This window comes from Motacilla alba, chromosome 4 (assembly GCF_015832195.1).
Source record: "Motacilla alba alba isolate MOTALB_02 chromosome 4, Motacilla_alba_V1.0_pri, whole genome shotgun sequence".
Classification (NCBI taxonomy): Eukaryota; Metazoa; Chordata; class Aves; order Passeriformes; family Motacillidae; genus Motacilla; species Motacilla alba.
In genome coordinates, this window is record NC_052019.1 from 60,225,096 (window position 1) to 60,244,968 (window position 19,873).

Sequence of the window (19,873 nt, forward strand, 5' to 3'; positions counted from 1 at the left end):
TTTCTGAACCACAGTCTGCAGGGTTCTACACTGGGCTGACCATTGCTGCCAGTTAGAGAATGTGTTCACAAATGCTGCTTCTGCTAGGCAAGAGCTTTCCTGTGAGTTTAGTGACAAATCTTGCACAAATCACAGCCTTCAATAGGTATGTGACAGATGCTCTTTATGGAATTAAGGACAAGAATGTTCTAGATGCAAACTAGACTGTGTGCTGTTTGCTATGCCAAACTAAACAGATCCTTTGCATTTTTGTGTAGGCTGTCTGTGCCCAGTCCTAACCTAGTACATAAATGAGAAGTACACTTGCTCTGCTGCAGGGAAAATTCTTTACATTATTAGAGGAGTAGATGTAAACTGCTTCTAAATAAGCTGGGATAAGAAGCTGAATTGAAAGATTTCTTCCATGTGTTTGTTTACATGTATATACATACATATTATATTTACATTTTAATATTTTTATATGTTGTAGGATAGGAAAGGGCAGTGACATATGATCAGTTGAAAAATGGAACTTGTGATATTTCTAGCAGTCAAATACAGTTTTGCTATTTGGAAGTGTGGCACACATGAACAAAGCTTTAGCTTGTAGCATGCCTGGTGGCATGTGATGACTCTAATGGTAAGTTGCTTCTGGGGAAAAAAACAGAGAGAGAAATGGGAAAGGGAAGGTGTTTTCCAGACTGAAGTCTGCTATTCCTGTTAGGAGTTTGAAGATCTCAAGCCATGGCTGGCCATTTCCTCTCATAACTCTGTTGTCACTAACTGAAGTGGGGCTTGGTCAGGGCAGTTCTCTCTGCTGCCAGGTTATGAGTTTGGTGTGCATGTGTCTTGTAGTCTCTCATGAAAACAAAAGGCTTCAGTCAGGGGACACAAAGAGGAGGAAGGAGGGGGCTAATTCTCTCCCAGTAGAAATCACTTTCCTAAGTGTCTGCTCCAGTAGTACCAGACCACAGGTGGGAAAATAACAGCAGAAGAACAAGGAAAGAATACTGCAATCTTTTCCCAGCAAAGTCCACTTGTTATATCCATTTTTCATGGAACAATAATTTTGATTGCTGCAATTGACAGGACTACTGACTTGAACAAAATTAGAACAACTGTCATAGATAAGCAGAGCAAAATTCACCCCTTGGGTGATACCATTCCTCAGTAGTTTCCTTGAGAGGCAGAAGAGTTTAAGGTCTGGTCCTAAAGTCATTATTCACAAGCAAAGAATCAGAAATGGGGCACTTCAGGTGAGAAACTCCAAGGACGAGGTTTTGTGAGAGACTTCAGAATCATTAACATTCCTGAACTTTGATTCAGAACCACAAAAAAATATTTTGTTTGTACAAGGCCCCACACAGGAAGAACTTATTGATGGTCATGGCAAGCAAGTTGATGGCAGTTTCCTGTAAATTATTATATTAAGTAGCTGATGCTAATAAACTTGCACACAGAAGGAAATATGTGCCATCAACACAGTCTCTTTAGAAGGACTTTTTAGTGGAGTAAAATATTCAAAAGCATCTGAATGGGATCTAGTTTTGTTAGTAAGATGTAGTACCCAACTTTCTTGGGCATTTATCAGATTTTAAAAACATGACATAAATAGGAGCTAAAGTCTGGTTTCCTACTTAAATCTACATAGATTCTCAATACTCTCTATTTGAATTTAACTTCTGTCTGGTATGACATATTACAGTCTGGCTTTTCCTATTTTTTGAACAAGATCAGAGTACCACAAAACAGTGGCAAGGTTGTGTCAAACAATGTATATAAATGGAGTCATCTGACTTGATTCTGTTTGCAGATGGAAACTCAAAGTCTTAGTGACAAAGATGACACTGATTGTTACTGTGGTTAACATCCAGACTGGTTTCCTGCAGCCAAATTCAGCTGCCTGCTCTGTAATATGGCAGCTCTCAGCCAGGCTCAACTGGAACTCAGTAATCCCAAAAGAACCTCTCATTAAATGGCTGCCTTTTTACCACTCAGCAACATGAATTATGTTCTAGTGTTGGGGATTAATGGGCAAGCACAACTGTCCCCCATCACCCCATCACTGCATCATGGCAGGTGGGTTCTCTTTTCAGAGAGCAGCTGTGTTGTGGTGGTTATGTGAGGGAACTCAGAGTTCAGCTCATGGGATATATGAAACACCCAGCAGATAAACATGTAATAAAAAATAAGAACACAGGTAATAAAATCAGGGACCGAAAAGCTCTACGAACTAATTAAGGAAGGTTATGTCTAAGCTCTGCATTATAGACTGCGTTTAACTTTCGTCTTCACCTGAGATGTTCTTGGAGTTGGAAGATTTTGCTGCTTTGTGACTGTGGTAGCAGCTACAATTGACATAGACTACAGGATTGTCAACATAAAAATAACCTTGAACAAATGACAGGATTGTTGTAAGGGCTGTTGCTGATCAGCCAAACAGGTATTGTGCACAAACATTCTCATACAGGCAAAATTATTTTGAGGGGAAAATAGTTATACCACTTTGTACATTCTGCCAACAGCAAGGGACAAGGACAGTGCTCTGCTGAGGAGGTAAGGAGTGTAAGAATGCATCAAGGTTTTATGCTTTTTTATGATTGATAAAAATTGTAGTCACATCCAAAGATTACAAAACATTTTTAGAGGTTGATTGCAAGTCCTAATGTAAATATAAATTCCTTGCTTCTAAGTACTTTTAATTACGTTTAAATAGTTTAATTGTTTACACTGTTCAACAGGAATATTTTATATAAATCAAGGTAATTTTCAGTGTGAATTAAAAACAACTCCCAAACTCACAAAATAGCATTAGCTAGTAAAAATAAGTACTTTTAATGGCTACCTTTACCTCCTCATGATACACCACCTCCATGTTTTGTTGAAAGAGAGGATTATTTTTTTTAAAATTAAAATCAAGGTTTTTACTTTTTTAATATCAGTATGGGAAATAGAAGTTGAGTGGGAAGTAGTAGCTATTAGCAGGTTTTTTGTGTGTGAATCCAGTTAGTGTGCTTAGGTATAAAATGCTGAGTAAGAGTTTAAAAAACAAAAAAGTGGAGCACCCAGTTTATATTCACATATTCATGGGCATAGTTAATTGACATCAGCAGGGGAGATGTGATCCCACACTTTTTAAAAATCAACAGGAAAGCAGTGCATACCATGCAATTCCCTTGTGCATTAAGCTTATTAAGTCAAATCAATTTTTACAAGCACATAGGCTAGAGTTCTGGCACTTAATTCCTTTTGATCTTCTGTCTACTAAATTCTGCTTCCTACTGTGCTACCATGCAGCTTATTTTTAATAGATAATTTGTTTGGACACCATTAAAATGAAAATATTACAGCTTCTAGCACTACTAAGGCACTGACATTCCTATCAAGTTATTAACTATCTGCACACACAAACACAGATACACACACACACAAATAGCCATTTGCACAGGGGAAAATTGTAGAGTTAAGAAAATGTTGCTGTTATGTTCAAGACCATGAAGCACACAAAATACAGGATCTCAACTGTATCAAAGCCAGCATTACATTACAGAATACTCCCACTAATTTCTGTGCTTGAGGTGCAGCTCCCATAGCCATCAGGTGTCCAGAGAAGAAGACTACTATGATGTGATGGGTTTTAAATGGAAGATTTTGGGGCTGAGTCAATTGATTTTTCTTTTCATTACTATATGAGGTTAATTCAAAACTCTTTTCCATGATTAGTGTTCTGAAAGGCACATTTCCTAATTATGGATTCTTTTTTTCAGCTGAGCACTACTTAGTGTTAGTATAAGGTGTTTTCTATACAAGTAATGCACATCTTTGGCATGAGGGTTTTCATTCTCCTTACATCTTTCTGTGAGGAGCATCTTAAAATGTTTTAAATATTTCAACATCAACTGTGCTGTGATTATACTACTTTTTTTTTCTTTTTCTTAGAAAACTAGTAGTTCACCAATTTTTAGTGATGGGTCTACAAACAGATCTTACCCCCAGGTGTGCTCCACTTGCAGCAGCCAGATCCACATTGGTTTGAGCACCAAGAGTTTAAATAGGCCTAAAGGCTGATGGATTGCTGATAAGGGCTGATAGGGCCATTAGCCACCACGTCATGGAGCCTCAGTAAGGAAGAAAACAGATCTTGGGCTCACACACAGATTAACTCATTGCTCTCCTTTAGGGAGGTGGGTCTGGAAGAAGGGTGGAGGCACCTTAGCTGGAAAGGGAACTATGTGGATCCAATGACCTTCAGATATTTGCATGGTTTGTGATTGCACCCTCAGGGATCATAAATACTGTTATAATCCGGTGGCCTACTAAATATCCCGACCTTTTGTCTTGCTCTAACACCTCTTATCTCCTTTTTAAGTAAATATCTAATAAGTAATTCATGATTTAATGAATAACTTACTTAAGTAGATATGAGTTCATGTCCTCAGAAAGGATGATATTCCAAAAGATAACCAGACACATGGGAAGTTCTTTCTATGGATTAAATACTCTGGTGAGTCTTAATCTGAATCATCTCGATGTCAATAAATCCCTGCCACAATCAGCAATATCGATCTATGACACCACAGGAATCTTCTAGTACCTAGTTTTCCTCTACCAAAAATATTTTTTACAATCTGGCTTCCTGCTTTCCTTGCTTGTCTGGTAACTTGGGAAGATGGATGGAGAACTGGGTCAGGAAAACTGTTGTACAAGTTTTGCCCTTTGAGCCCTGCAGAATTGCTCAACAGAGAACTATTAAATATTAAGGCAAAAGTGTAGGCTCAGCAAACAGTGTATACGAGTCAAGCTCCAAAGTTATGCCTCAAGAGCAGGAATCAGATCCACCAGGAGAAAATTTTGTGGGACAGCTTTGCCTTGGATATGCCAATTGCAAATAGGGAGCACTTTAGTAAAACATAGGGGTCTGGATCAGTTCAGATTTTATTATGCAGTAGGGAAAATATGGCAGATTAGCCTTTTTGGATCTAGGTTAAATAAACATCTGCTTATCCACGGCTTGGAAAATTTAGGTCTTAAAGTGAGTTTTCACTAAACTTTTTAAGAAGACAAAGTTATGATTTGAATTCCAGTGAGAGAACCAAAGCCTGGAACCTGTAACAAAATCATTCCAATCACGAGGCAAAGGGATCAGCTAGTACCCACCTAATCTTCTCCAGGATATTGCCGTTCAGGAAATTTCAGGTATAATTGCCACTTACCTTCTTCAAAATGTACATTTGTTTCATCTATCAGGTATAGAACACATACCTGATAGTGTTCCGTGTGTTTTGTTTTGTTCTGACTTTCATTGCATTTCTTTAACTTGGGCTTGTGTCTTGCATCCAAGGCCGGATGAACGTAGATAAACTTGACATTTGTGGGTGCACATTTAATTTAATATTTAATAGAAAATTATCTGGTCCTCCAGTAAAGTTTTGAAGTATCATCTGCTATAAGAATAAAGTGTACACCCACAAATATGAAGTTATTCTATGCTTATGTGTCTTGGTTTGAAAAGACAGGTGTCTACTAAGGAAGGCAGGAGCCTCCCTTGAAATGGAGAATGTAAACTCCCTCCCCCCAAAATATTATAATTTTGAAATTAAGGGGCTCTCAGGCCCTTTAGATTTGGGAGTAGGAATAGCAGTTCTTTATTAGGGAAAAAATAAAAGTAAAATAAAAATGCAGTAATACAAAACAACACTGACAGAGTCAGAATACAACCTGATACCCTGCTGGTCAGGGATGCTGGTAGCAGTCTGATTAAATGGTGGCTGCAGCCCTCCTGCAGTGACAGATGTGGTTCTGTTGAAGCAGTGATCCTGTAGAAGGGTGTAGTTTTCCTCTGAAGATCCAGTGGTGGTATAGATGGGCCTGGTCTTCCTCTGGGAATCCAGTGGAAAAGAAAGCTGCTCCCCTGGGAGTCCAGTAGAAAAGGCTAACTCTGGTGTTCCAAATCTCAGATTATATCCAGGTAGGATCTTGGCTCCTCCCCCTGGGCAGAGCATCTCAGAATGGAATGATGTAACTTTATCAGTCATGCAGTGACACTCAATGGCCCATCAACAGAAGATATATTCTGGAGGGAGGATTGGTTGTGGAAGAGATAAAGCAAACTGCCCCCTCTGGTTTTAACAGGTGGCCCAATTAAAGAAGGTAACTGCCCTGCCTCTAACAGATGGCAATAGAAGACACACCCCCAGCTACATCTTGCATTTCCAACCCAAGACATTATGGAACTCAAATAGGACAATAAATTTGACAGCAGGAACAAACAAACAAAAAAAAAGGACTAGAAATAACATTCTGACAATGTTATTCATAACACGATCAAAACCAGGATTTAGGAGTCTTTATGTATATTTAAAATCAGTTAATCAAGCAAATACCTGATTATTTGGAACACAAGGTATGTCATTCTTGAGTATTCTATTTTAGTTCTAAATTTCTTTTTGGAAGGTTTGGTTTGATATTTTGATGGGGAATAACTAATACAGTTTGGGGAATAACTAATACAGTTTTACTGGTAAAGTCCTTATTTTCAGGTTGTGCTAGGGCCATAAGTCAGTGGAGAATCTATATGTAATTATTTCTTATTTGGAAAAAAATACTACTCATTCCATCTGAAATTACATATTACACAAATGAAAATAGTTCTAAAAATTAGCCAAATTGGTCCAGAAAACTAAGTATCCTGCATGTAGGCATTTTGATCAGCATGCTTCAAACTTAAAAACTAGAATAGCAAGCTCAGCCCTCTTGCATGGTACTAAAAACTTTATTCCACTTCAACAGTTTCCTCAATCATTTTCTCCCAGTGTGCTGCTCAGTTCATGACTGAGTTTGAAAGAAAATATGTCGTAATATCTCCTATTTCTCGAATGCATTATTGAAACAGCAAAATGAAGACTAATAGCAATTAAGGCAACCTAAATTCCAGATCAGCACTCAAGGCACATAGGAGAGTTTTATTTATATCTATTCCTATTTGAGGCAGCTGGATGTTCTTACTTACTTTGTTTACTCTTTGCTTCCTACTTACTTTGTTTACTCTTTTCTTCCCCACAGCAATCCATGTCCCAGGAGCTTGACCTTGGAATGTTGGCTGTATGTTAAACTCCTCTATCTCTTTGTCTGGTATTTGCTACAGTTTTTATTGGCTGATAATCTTCATCATCTTCCGCTGTCTAGAAAAGGACATAAAGCAAAAGGGAAAAAGGTGTAGTGCACAGTAATATGTATTTTTCTTCAAAGCAATGTGTGTGTATATATATTGTGCACCAGTGGGAATACACAGACATAACACTTTTTGTCTCTATACCCTATTCTTCAGCAAATTCCCATCACTGTGGTGATATATTCTTGAGTTTGAGATGTAGACTTCAGCAGTAAAAATGCTAGTGATTGCAGTTTTCCAAGTTGCTAACTGCATTGAGATTTGCAATTGATGCATGATGTAACACATTGCAATCACAGTTCTGAGACTGCAATCTAAATTTAATGCTGCTTTACTTCATTTGACCTGCTGGAGGAATTGTGATGAATTCCACACATCAAAATGTTTTCCAAAAGAAAATGAAATCTTTGCATTCCTCTCATTGATAAATTAGGTATCATTAAGACTTTCACATTTTAAAATGGCATGGGGTTTACAGGATGGATCTTTATTATAATTCATTATTTTATTAGTATATTTATAGGTAGTTGATAAATCATTCACTGTTTCTTTTCCCTGTAAAGACTTATATAACAGGTTATTTATATCTGAACTTACCATAACAAAGAGAACAAGACAAACAATGGTCCAAATAGATGGATGTGGGAAAAAATAGTTGTGCACGTGTATGGCATGTCAGAGCCTATTGCTTCATTCAAAAGAGTTTCCTAGGGCTTGAGGTCAGAAGAAATAATTAACTCCTCCATGGTTCATGTTATAAGAGGTACTTCTACTTTAAAACCAATTACTTTAATTAGACAAAGGACTTCACTCTTTAGAAATACAAAATTAATTGCCTTCAAAACCCAGAGATTTCCTTAAGTCCATTGGTTGTGATATGACATGAACCAGATAAAGTATGCCCAGGTAATCCCATATACCTGAGAGCAACACAAATCCCAAGGCCATTGCCAGTTCTTCTCAGAGAGTTTCCCATCTGACCCTGCACATGTGCATACAGCCTCCTCAGTGGGATGTGTAGGAATCACCTGCAAGCTTTCTCATGTGCTCTTCTTCACCAGGAGTGGTTATTTTATCCAGTGTTGCCTAGTGAATCCAAAGCTATACAGCATGGGACATAGATGAATCTTGGCCACATTTAGATAAAGGAAGGAGCATGTTTGCAGCTTAGCTAATATTGGTGAAATTTCATCCAATTTGTGGGACGAATGATGAAGAGGACTCCATGATATCAGAAGGCTAATTAATTACTTTATTATACTATTATTCTATACTATATTACACTACATCAAAACTGAAACTGAACAAGAACTCAAGTGGATAAAGTCTCGTGACTGTCTGCTGACTGACCGTCCGGACACAGCTTGCAGAGATTGATCAAGAAAACAAAACACTCATACCAGAATCCAATTACCAAATTCCTTCAGGTAAATAATCTTCCAACACATTCCACATGTTCACAAAACAACAGGAGCAGCAAATGAGATAAGAATTGTTTTCCCTCCATCCTTCTCCAGGAAAAAAACCTCAGAGAGAATTGTCTCTCTCTGTTCAGAGAATGTGAATCTCACAAGCTCATGTTAGGTTCATGTGAGGCAGTCCTTAGGTTTAGGACAGGCAATTCAGAAGCAGCAAATTGAAATATATAATCAAGGATTTTATGTTAAAGTGGAGACTTTGTTTATGTCACTTCTGTTGTCTATATTTAGTCTAATTGTCATTTACATTCCCAGGAGAAAAATGGCCGCAGCCAGAAACATCATAAATCCAATTCTTTAAGGAATGTGTGACCTGTCATCTAAAGATACTAGTCTTTATCTAAGTTAGGAAGGGACTAAATAGGGAGCTCTGAAAAGCAGTTTAAATTAGACACCTATAGCCAAAGTTAGGATTTCTGCATCCTAGCCACAGCAGCTGCCAGCTGTCAGTGTTATTCAGCTGAGGAAAAGAAAAGGAGGCTGCTGTTAAAAAACCAGAGAAGCCTAAGATATGTTAGAAAAGAGCTTTTTCAAGAATGCTCAAGGTATGGTAAAGCAAGATAAAAGCTGTTTTAAGGAAGCGACCATGGGGTTGTCTCGATATGTCTGTACTATGTTGCCAGTCTGCAAAAATTCAGTACCAAAAATCCTTTTTAATAATCAAGAAGCGCATCGTGAATTTAGCCAGCAACAGCATTTACTATGCAGTGACATTAAAAGTAAGTAATTTATGACTGTAGCCCCTAATCTATTTGCAGACAAGACAGTAATATTGAAAGTTGGCTATTGGTCAAACTGCTTATCTACTTTAATTTTTTACTTGGTGAAAGGAAGTTTTGAAATGAAAGGTAAATAAAACACTTTTCAACTATATGTGGGGACTTAGTGGCTCTCTCTCTCTGTGCTAATTCAATAGCAAAGCCTGTGCTGAGCCATAAGGTCAAGCTTTTAACTTGGAAAGGTTAGAAATCATTGTTATTGAAAGCAAGGCTGACAGCACAGCAGCTACGGGCATCAGTGGAATGAATACCTACCAGCCCCATGACCTGAGCAGCAGTGGGAGGGGGATGCAAGACTGCCATTTCAAGGGAAAGAACCAACAGCCACATTGCTTTAAGCATCTGGATTGTGAGATTAAGCTGACAAATAAAGCAACAGCTTGAATACCATATCTCTGCAGAGACATGCTTCTCTGAGCTTGGAGGAAATGTAAGGAGTTGCTGAGACTTGCACTGAAATCACAGAATAATCACAGCAGTGCTGACAAGAAATTTGTTGGCAGTTTTCACATCAGCATGACTATAAAAAGCAATGGCATTCGAATATACAGCAATACACTGGCTGTCCCAAATACCCCTTGGTCTCCTCCCTGCCAAAATGGCTTCCCTTTGTCTTGAAGGAAGAAAGATAAATGAGGCAATTCTCTCTTCAGAAGTTGCTGCCTGTCAGTGGAATAGTGAATAGTCAGCACTTCCAAAAAAGCTCTTTTAATGGCACCTACTTCTCAGTCATTGGAACAGAATTAGCTACTTAAACAGATGGGTTTAGCAATCATTCCAAACAAAATCAGTTCTCCTTGGGAATATTAAACATCTTGGGACTGAATGTAGAAGGGCTGCATTTTGTAGAGGCAGGGTTGGGGTTTTTGTTTCTCTGTCAGCCCTTCAAGACACATTTCAGGTGTAACCACTCATGAAAGCAGCCATGTGTGTAAACCCTCTGACAGGGGATTTACACAGACAGGGGGAACAACAGATGTCCTTGGGTCTGGGGCCAGAGGAAGCAGCACCATGGAGAAAAAACATCAATCCAAGCACTTCCCTCAGTTCCTCACGGAGACATTCTTCATCATCGGCATCATACATGGGCAGGCAGGAATGTTGTTAACATCCAGAAAACCATTGTGTTTTGGTGAATCTTGGTAACTTAATTTGTAGCTTGAAAGGGAGACAGATACAGGGAAAAAAAGCTCCCAGCAAGAGCCAACATCTCACCTTCCTTTGCACCACCATAAGAGTTGAAGAAAACTTGTCTGGCAAGGAAATACTTTAAGAAATATATGTGAATGTGGTGTGTTTAAAATCTATCAGGATCTTTAGTGTAATGAAATTGTGTACTGCTGTTTTTAAAAAGAATAACTGCTGCCAGTTGTCTGTCACACCCTCCTCAAATTTTAAAACAGAAGTGGGCATAAGTACTAGTGATAGAGCAGCAGTGAACCCTACAGGGCTGTTAATCTCTTACCTGAGATTTCTTTCTATTAGGGAAAAAAAGAAGATTATGTAATTTTAAAGGTATTTCTCTCTTTTGTATATTTCTGTCTTTCCAAATGTTTCAAGCAAGAACAAAATCTAGAGTTTTGTAAAGTCTGAATTTAGAATCCTTAACTCCAGTAGATTTGGGATCTGGCTTTACACAATTCTCTTGTATCACAAGGTGTGGAAAGAATCCTCTTGCTTTCTAAACTCTTTCTCAGAGAGGAGCCTACTTGCAGTGGGAACCAATCTTTGCCCCAGACTTTGTCAATGGTTTATGTCCAAAGGATTATACAGATGTAATTGAGACTTTATCCAACTTTGTCCAGCAGGATTAAGTGTGGCAAACCAAATTTACATAAAAATAAATGATTTATTTTGATAATTAATAATTATCTAGACTACCTTAATCAGAATTATTTACCACACAGTATAGGTAGCTATACCTAGAAGTATAGTGCAGTATTTTTGAAGTATATATATTTATATATATGCTTTATATTAAAGCAATTATCTTGAAGCAATTATATTAAAGCTAGCAAACCAGTTTTTAAGAACAGATTGATGTTACTCACCCATGACAATCTCTTTCACTCAGCCTCAAAGAGTAACTTTGAGGGGTGGCCCCACTCAAGGGAGCAATCTCCACTTACACTCTGAGAAGGGGGATTGTTAGGAAACCTTCCTGTTAAATGGTAGGACTGGGTTTTTACAGTGATACATATACATATCACTCTTACATATTTATAAGTGTACATGTATGTGTACATATACAAGATATATAGCTATAGAATGGCAATATAAAGTGATTTTCTATCAATCATATATGTCTGGGCCAGCAGCGTCAGCTTAGCATCTTATTCAGCACGCATCTTATTCAGCACCAAAAGTAGCATAACACCCTGTCCTCCATCCAGCATAGTTAGCTTTGCAGATAGGGTATTGTTAAAATGGTATTGCCCACGCTCTAGGAAGTTTTCCTGCTACACAGGTGCAGCTGGTTTAATGGATATCCATTTCTTGCCCCTGATTTTCACTGCCTGTTTGTTCTCTGCCTTTTTCTTGACTGCTTCCTTTTCAGAGGAGGGTGGTGCTGCTTGTATGTCTGTCTTCTCCACTCCAGCAGTGGCTCTGTAAGGAGAATTCTGATGGGTTGTGCTGAATCTTTGCTATTCTGCCATCTGAAAGCATACCCCACTCTTTCCAGCAAGCACTGCAGCAGAGCTGCGGTACCAGGTGGGTCTGTGTGTTGCAGAGAGGGAGTTGAGTGGAAGAAAGATTTTTTCCTATGACTGATTCTCATTTGACCTTATGACATTGTCTCCAGCAGAAGATTTAGGTGAACAACTCCAGCCTTTCAGTAAGATCAAATCATTTGAGAAAGAGACAGTAATGGGAGGAGTTAAAAATTAATTTCCTTTTGCTTTTCCTAACCAGCTGCCTGAAATCATACTGAACCCTTTTTCTAGTGTCTTAATAATAGGAAAATCCTTGGTGATACTTTGAGAGGTAACACCATTTATGGCATATTCAAATGAAACTGCTCAGCACAGCACTGCAAGTGATTTTATTCCAGTGTTAAAATGTGTTTAAACTTCCAAAATATGGAGGAGGAGAACATATTCCTATATAATTCCCCTGTGGTTTTCTCCTACTCATAACCAGATCTCAGCTAGTGCACCATAGCCAAGCTGAGTGAAACTCTTCCATCTTTCAGTTCCAAATGATTTCCTATCAAAAAGTAAGTAAGAATCTGTTTAACAGTAAAGCAGGACAAAATAGCTCACTTCTCACATATTTGTAATTCTGTCACCTGAAAAAATGGCAACATTTGCATCCTTATAGATTTTGCAGGTAGAGTGGCTCGAGAATGTAGGTTCCTGCAGCTTCTCTGTCTTTTAGAAGTGCACGTGATGTGACAGAAAATAAGGCATTTCACTCTGATTTTAGGGACTTCATTCACTTCCTTCAAAATAAAGTTGCTTTTACTGATCTGACTACCTCAGTGGCATATTTTTTCATCTGATATAAAATCAAGAGAGGAGTGAGGAGGGAAATCAGAATGTTTTCAACAAGAGATGTCAACAAAATATGCTGACAGTGAAATTTCAGAACAGTTACAGCCTCACTCGCTTGTAAGTAGGAAGCCAGCAGGGTGATTTTGTTTTGACATTAAAGTGATAAATTCTGTTCAACTCAAAATTCAGCACTGAATGCTGAGTTGCTGTAATCTGAGACAAAGTTGATTTGGAATGTCAGGTGCTTTCTGATGAAGAAAGATTTTATCTGATGCCATGATCTGATCTGTTTTCCAGCTATGATGAAGCTCAAATGCAGAAAGTTTGAGCTTTCTGCCTCAAAAGAGGTGCTGGGAAAGCATGTATTATTTTTCTTGAGGTTAATAAGCCAACCTAGGGTTGCTAATGATAAATACATAAAGTACATGATTAAGGTGCTTGTATTTAGATTATTTTGCTTTATACATGCCTTTTTATTTATTTTTTTTTATTTCGGAAAGATTCATCTTGTGGCCATGCAGGGTATTTTGCACCTATGTTTTTGTTTAAAAATATTTTCTTTCCCTTGGAATCAAATAGATTTTATATTTCCTCATCCTAAGTTCAGCATTGAAAGATTTCAAACTGCTGTCATTTGGAACTGATTGCTAATAAATCTTTATTGAAAGCTATAACAGTAAGATAATTAAAGTTTACTCTTCTCTTATACTTGTGATAGTACTTAGAATTAGTCTTATACTCTCCAACAGTTTTCTTTTAAGTGAAGAGTGCAACTTTAAAGAAACATATTTTTCACTGTTGGGTTGTTTTGGTTTTTTTTTTCATTCTGGGGTATATTACTTAATTCTCTCAGCTTTATGAATAAGCCAGCATAGACTTTTTAGCTTCGTTGGAAAAAAAGCCTCATCATCTGTATTTCATAGTTCACTGGAGTAACTAAGATTGGTGCAGAGTTTACAAGTGCCAGCTTCGTGCTCTTGGACTGGATTCACCTTCTGCAGTTCTCATGTACATTGAAAGTCCTTTCATATTATGATGGCAGAAATCCAGCAGGAATTGATCTTGTCCAGTTGTGTGTGTGAATGTTGCCATTTTGGTGTTGCATTTAGTTCCTTGACTGAAGGTGACTGAGGGGTCCCTGCACAGTAGAAATGTTTGTCCTCCCATCTTCAGCCTCTTTTGTCCTGCAATGCTGATATCCTGATATTTCTGTTATCCTGCTTGGTGCTGCCTTGGAGGCCACCAGTGTGGGAGCACAACCCTTTGTTTATCAAAAGTGTTTTGGAGGAAGCATTCTTGAAAATAATTTCCTCATACACATTGTGTTTTCTTGCATCTAAATTATTATTTTGTGCCACTGAAGGGGGAAGAAAGTGGAATATAAAGTAAAATAAAATTGCTGCCTTTGTGAGGCAGGTTAAGACATAGCTGTGCTTGAATTCTTGATCAGTGAGGTCATTTTTGGGCTTCCCCACACAGAAGAGATCTGCTTAACATTTTCTACTGACACATGGTTCCTCTATGAAGAGATTATGTACCACATTATGGAACACATAATTTGTGATCTCTTCAAAAATATTCCAGGAATGGTGTGAGAGAATCCAGTATTTAAAGTCTCTGCCAACAAGATCATCTTAAGAATTAGACAGAGATTTTCTTAGTATTTTTGCTCTCATTGCTGCTGACATTTCTAAATAAGAGGCTGACAATAAACTAATTTAGAATGAGTTCATGCCTTCAGGCTTTTATCATACTACAGACACAGCAGTCTCCATAGGAAAAAAAAAAAGGCTGTGCAGAGGATGGGGTGTGGAAGGCTTTGCTTGAGAGTCAACATTTCTCATGTCAGCAGTGTTTTAGATTTCCTGGTGTAAAGAATCTTTCAACTTCAACAGATACCAGATGCTTTTTTTCTTCATCTTTTTCTTAATCCCAAGTTGCCAATAGTTGTTATAGAAATAAAAAATTCTGTCTGGTTCTGCAGATGCATGCCTGACTTTAAATTAATCCAGTGAACACATATAGATCAAATGTGCTGTATCCATTCATCTGTACTTGAATTTGGGAGAGGGATGTCTTTAGTGCTGTAATGTAGTAAAGTTTATTTTTAATTAACCTGCTTTGCACTTATAAGTGAAAGCTAATTAGTACAGCTCATTCATTGTTTATATCTAGGACTGCTGGGAATGGTTTGATTTTTCTACCTACTTGGTTCTGGGCCATAAATATACATCCACTACCTGCAACTTTCAGGTTTTTCACTTAACTGATACCAGTATTTGTAGGAGTTCATATTATATAACAACAAAGTTTTTTTTTTTAGGGCAAGATCCTGGAAAAGATTTCTGAATCTTTGTCCATTTTAGCTCTTGCAGTATGTAAATCATGGATCTGAGTTTTGCAGATAGGACCAATTTTTGTTCTTCCTAGGCAGCTGTGAATTATCCTTAAATAACTTCTCATTTTGATGAGAGAGCATACTGAATCATAGAACACTGGGGGCTTACAGAGCTCATCTCCCTCCTTTCACTCCTGAGTGATATTTACCTTGCTGGCACACCATTGAGATTTCAGAAAGAGGGAAAAACAGTGCATCCTTCCCCTTCCTCTGCCCCCCAAAAAATCCAGTCAAATTTTCCCTGTGACTTTCAATGTTTAATCATGGAAATATTTTCCTACTGTCTGCCTGAATCTTCCCGGAATGCTGCGGACAGTGAATCTCTCAGGAAACAAATAAGCTACAGCAGAATGGCCTGGGAAAGATGTTTGGAGGGAAAATGTATCACTGGAAGTCATATTCCATGTTGCTACACAGATGCCCAAAGCTAAAAAAATATATTGCAAACTCTGGTTTTCTGGAGGATAAATGGAGAAAGGCTGTGACAGGATGTATTCTGAGCTTACTGGTTCCCTTAAAGGAGTAAACAATGGCAACAAAAATACCCCTGATATTCTACAGTTACTGTCAGCTGGAGCTGGTTAAAAGGTATTTTCTAATGGTACACACTGTTTTATTTCCTGACAGCTTTTCTGAATAAACAATTTAAGCTGGATTTCTCTGCACCAACTAAACTGTTTTAAATGTGATCCAACTGCATTCTTTATGTGGTTCTTTATTACTCCTCAGTGCATAAGCCCTATAATCAGCAAATGGCAGTGTTTCCTTGTAGAATGCAAATGCAACTTCTTCTATGGGCGCCCCTGATTCCCCCTCCCTGTTGGTCTACACTGAGGGAGGTCAGTGCACAAACATAGCATGGCACAAAGCAATCAAGACATTTTTAGCACCTACACATGCCAGAGGAAAAAAATCTGGTTCCTATTGTTTTTTTTAGGTCTTCTGGTTCCTATTTGTTCCTCCAGGACAGGACAAAATAGGAACCTACCAGCTTGTCAGAGCAGTGAGCTGTTGGTGGAACAAAACTTCCTTCACCAGTTGTGTTGTCAATGTGAGTGCAAGCTTAAACATGCTCACAGATAGAACCAGTTTCCTGATGTTGCTGAAACTGTGATAGCTGATACATTCTTTTCCTCAGGTGTCGCATTCACTTTCAAACAAGCCCTCCTAAGCATTTATTCCTGCACAGGTTGTATTGCTGAACATGATTTAAAAAGCACATGCTGTGCTTTAACTAACACAGACAGCTTTTTTTAAAGGCTGATATGGATTCTCATTATAAGCCACACTTATTTTTGTTTCAAAGCAGTTAAAAAAAAACAAAAAACAAAAACAAAAACCACCAACAGGGGCAAAATCAGAAGTTTTCAATGAAGTAGGAGTTAGGAGTTTCTATACAGGGATTCCTCTGGTTTATTTAATTTGTGTTTCAGATTTTTTCTGGTGGACAAGTGTATAAGTGACCTTATTGAATAAAATCTGCATGAAAATTTGGTAAAGGCAACAAGATCTAACCTTTTACTTTTATAGCTTAAATGTGAACTTATCATGCCTTTTAATGACTTTCCTTGTAAGGATGTGAAGAGTGACAAGCAGAGATTAAGTCACACAATAAGCTAAATGGTTAAATACTTTTAGTTAAGAAACACTGCCTTTGAAGGTTCTCTATGCGTTAACGATCAAGAGTCTTTGTGGTCTGTATGGAATGGAGAGCATTATCAAAGATTATGTGGAGACCTGTGTCCAGACAGCCTTTTAGAATGTTCATACATTCCACTTGACTAAGTAGAACCATTGGATACTTCTCTGCAGTGCTGCTGTTATTGGAACAATATTGGACAAACTCTCTTTTGTTAATGTTGTCCAAGGGTAAAAAAGAAAACTAAGAGTATATATGACAAGTATATTCTCTTGACAGTTTTATTCCTGCCTCCCCACATGCCTGGTGATTTAGCAGAATTCTAGTTAGAGGGAAGAAGATAAGAAAGGTGATTGGAAAAGGACTCTTCCTTTATGAGATGCTAATGTGTGCTTTAGAAAATCACCTGTCAGCAAAGTTTTTCACTTTGGCAACTAATGTTTTTGTCCAGTGAAGGTGCCATGTTTTGACAATTTGTAATGTCAGTGCTGTCTTTGGGACCTTTTACTCCACTTTTTTTTTTTCCCACAGTCTTTAGTGTTCTGTATCAACTGCAGCTTCATTGAGTCATAGAGTGGTTTGTGTTGGAAGGGGACCTTAAAGACCATCTTCTTCCAACCCCTTTGCAACACCTTTTTTACTAGACAAGGTTGCTTACAGTCCCATCCAATCTTCAGGGCAGCATTTTCTGTCTATTATCATCTGCAAATCCTGGCTTTTCATTTGCTCTTTGCCCAGAATTTTCCCTTTAATTTTTTCCTCTGGAACTAGGATTTTTATTTAGAGTATGGTGTAATTTCTCAGGAGTCAAATATGTAAATTCAGAAATCACAGAATCTGTGGACATAGACAGTCTGCTAATATAAGCCATAGCCAAACCTCTGGAGATATATGGGTGGTCAATCAAGTTTGATACAAGTGTCTGTGGAATCCACATAAGGAGACTATTTAAAAAAAAGCCCTCTATCTGTAGCTAGGTCTGAGCAGTGCCCAGTTGAAAACTCTTTGGTTCTGAGTTTCAGATGTGCCAGCATTAAATAAACCATTGTGTAAACTCCAGAGAAATATTCTACTATTCTTCCCCTAAGATAAATCAGCCACTTTAATTTGTATTGTGATAACTCCTACTGACACTGCTCAGAAATTAAGATCATTCTTTGCCTTCCAATTGAAAATTAAACTCACTGAAGAGAGAGCCCTTGTACCAAAATGCCTGCAGAAATGATGCTAAAACAAAACAGATTTTGAGGCCAGGTTTGAAGTGACTTGATTGGTCAAAATGTCCAAAACTGGGATGAAGTCATCTTCTTTTCCATTTTATGTTGATGTTTTGTGATAGAAGGAAATCTTGCAATTCTTCTGTAAGTTTTTGTTTTCAAAACATTTGTTTTGAAAGTGACACATTTAACCTCTCAAAACTACTTCCCTAATCTCTGAGTTGGGAATTGAAAGCATTGGGGTTTTTATATAACCATGGTAATGAATCCATGGCAAAGACCACCACCCTGCCTGTGTATGACTTTCTGTTTAGTCACAAGCCAAACTAATTGTCTGTGGTTTGACAGGCACTTTTTTGGTATTATAGAGTTTTCCACTTCTTTTTAAAGCACTTACAAGGTAGATTTCCACAGTGAAGAGACTGACTAGATGTAAAAATTCCTAGAAAGAGCATAACTAACCCAAATAACTAATACTGCTGAATTTTCCCTCCCCATTCCCTTGAAAAATTTTTAAAGGTAAAAAAAGAGAAAAAACTACAGAGAATTGGTGTGACATAGGTACCAAATTCAGGACTTATTTCATTAAAGTTCAGTGATGACTTTTCAATGCAGGATAGGATGTTTTCAGGATGATTTGAGAGTGTCTTCATCAAAGAGCATGGAACTGTATAAGCCGGGATTGGGCTGTGGGCAGTTTAGCATCAATTGTGAGCTGTCAGCTGTAACTTGTACCAACTGAAATACACGAAGTGTGGTAATTGTCCTTATAATTTAACCCCATTTTAATTGTTTCCCTGAAACTATTAGAAAAGAAGCTCAGAATGGAATTGTTATTAGTAATATGCTTCTGACATAAGCCAAACTTGTATCATGTACTCCCAACCGTATATGGATTTACTATTATTGTGTAATTTCTTTACTGCAGTATTCTCTGGGGTTTTCAGATGGAGACTTAATAAAAATAATTAAAGAGTGCTGTCCATAGCAACAACAATACTAATAAATAATCGGGTTAATCCACAAATATACTCAGCATACTGAAAAGGAAAACTATCCAAGGAGTAATCATGGTCTTAGTACCAAATTAATCCTCTTGAAACAATAAGCTTTTCAGTCTGAGCTGAAAACTCAGTGCCTGGCCTGAGTGCAGTTTGAGACCTTTCATAAGATCTGAGTACATGCAAGAATTAGAGACTTTGAGAGTGCCAGAGTGCAAATGTCCTAGGGCTGGCCATGGCCTCATGTCTAGCTGACAGTAAGTGGTGTCAGAGCTGGCCTTCACTTGAGTAACACTGCCTTTCCATACAAGTTATAAAATAATAATTGCTTTTCCACTGCACAGATGATGCCAGCATAAAGGACGTAGCAAGCAAAATATCCTGCTTAAATTTCAGCTCCGGATATTTCTATGTTTGAAATAACTTCAAAGGTGAACATGCCTTTAAGAATCTTGTAAAACAGATGCTTGCATAGAACTTTTAAATTAACTCCTCTCAATTTCCCTGTGGAGTCAATTGTATTTTATTAGACAGGAGGATTAAGAGACCATTCCAAAGAATCACTTGCAATCCACAGTGTACAAGGGACAGAGAGGTGAAGGAATCCATGGTGTGACTGAAACTGTTTCCTTGACTTCCAGTATTTGGAAATGCTGAGCAGCTTGAGTCTCTTCAGCTTGCAGGTCTCTACCAAACATTTTCTGGGAAGAAATTGTA

At 37.9% G+C, this 19,873-nt stretch overlaps 1 protein-coding gene across 16 annotated transcripts in view; it reads left to right on the forward strand.

The window, feature by feature from the left end:
* INPP4B (inositol polyphosphate-4-phosphatase type II B) overlaps positions 1-19,873 on the forward strand; it is a 380,968-nt gene that overhangs the window by 310,579 nt on the left and 50,516 nt on the right. For 10 of the 16 annotated variants that reach the window (XM_038135230.1, XM_038135234.1, XM_038135229.1 and 7 more), the window contains 2 exons: positions 7,042-7,192; positions 11,965-16,193. The exons of 2 other annotated variants lie outside the window; for them this stretch is intronic. In XM_038135230.1, coding sequence (XP_037991158.1) covers positions 7,042-7,192; positions 11,965-12,045 — 232 coding nt within the window. In that variant the 3' untranslated portion in view covers positions 12,046-16,193. Of the gene's footprint in view, positions 1-7,041; positions 7,193-11,964; positions 16,194-19,873 lie in introns of those variants that run through there. 4 more of the 16 variants (XR_005256730.1, XM_038135219.1, XM_038135221.1 and 1 more) reach the window with 2 other exon arrangements.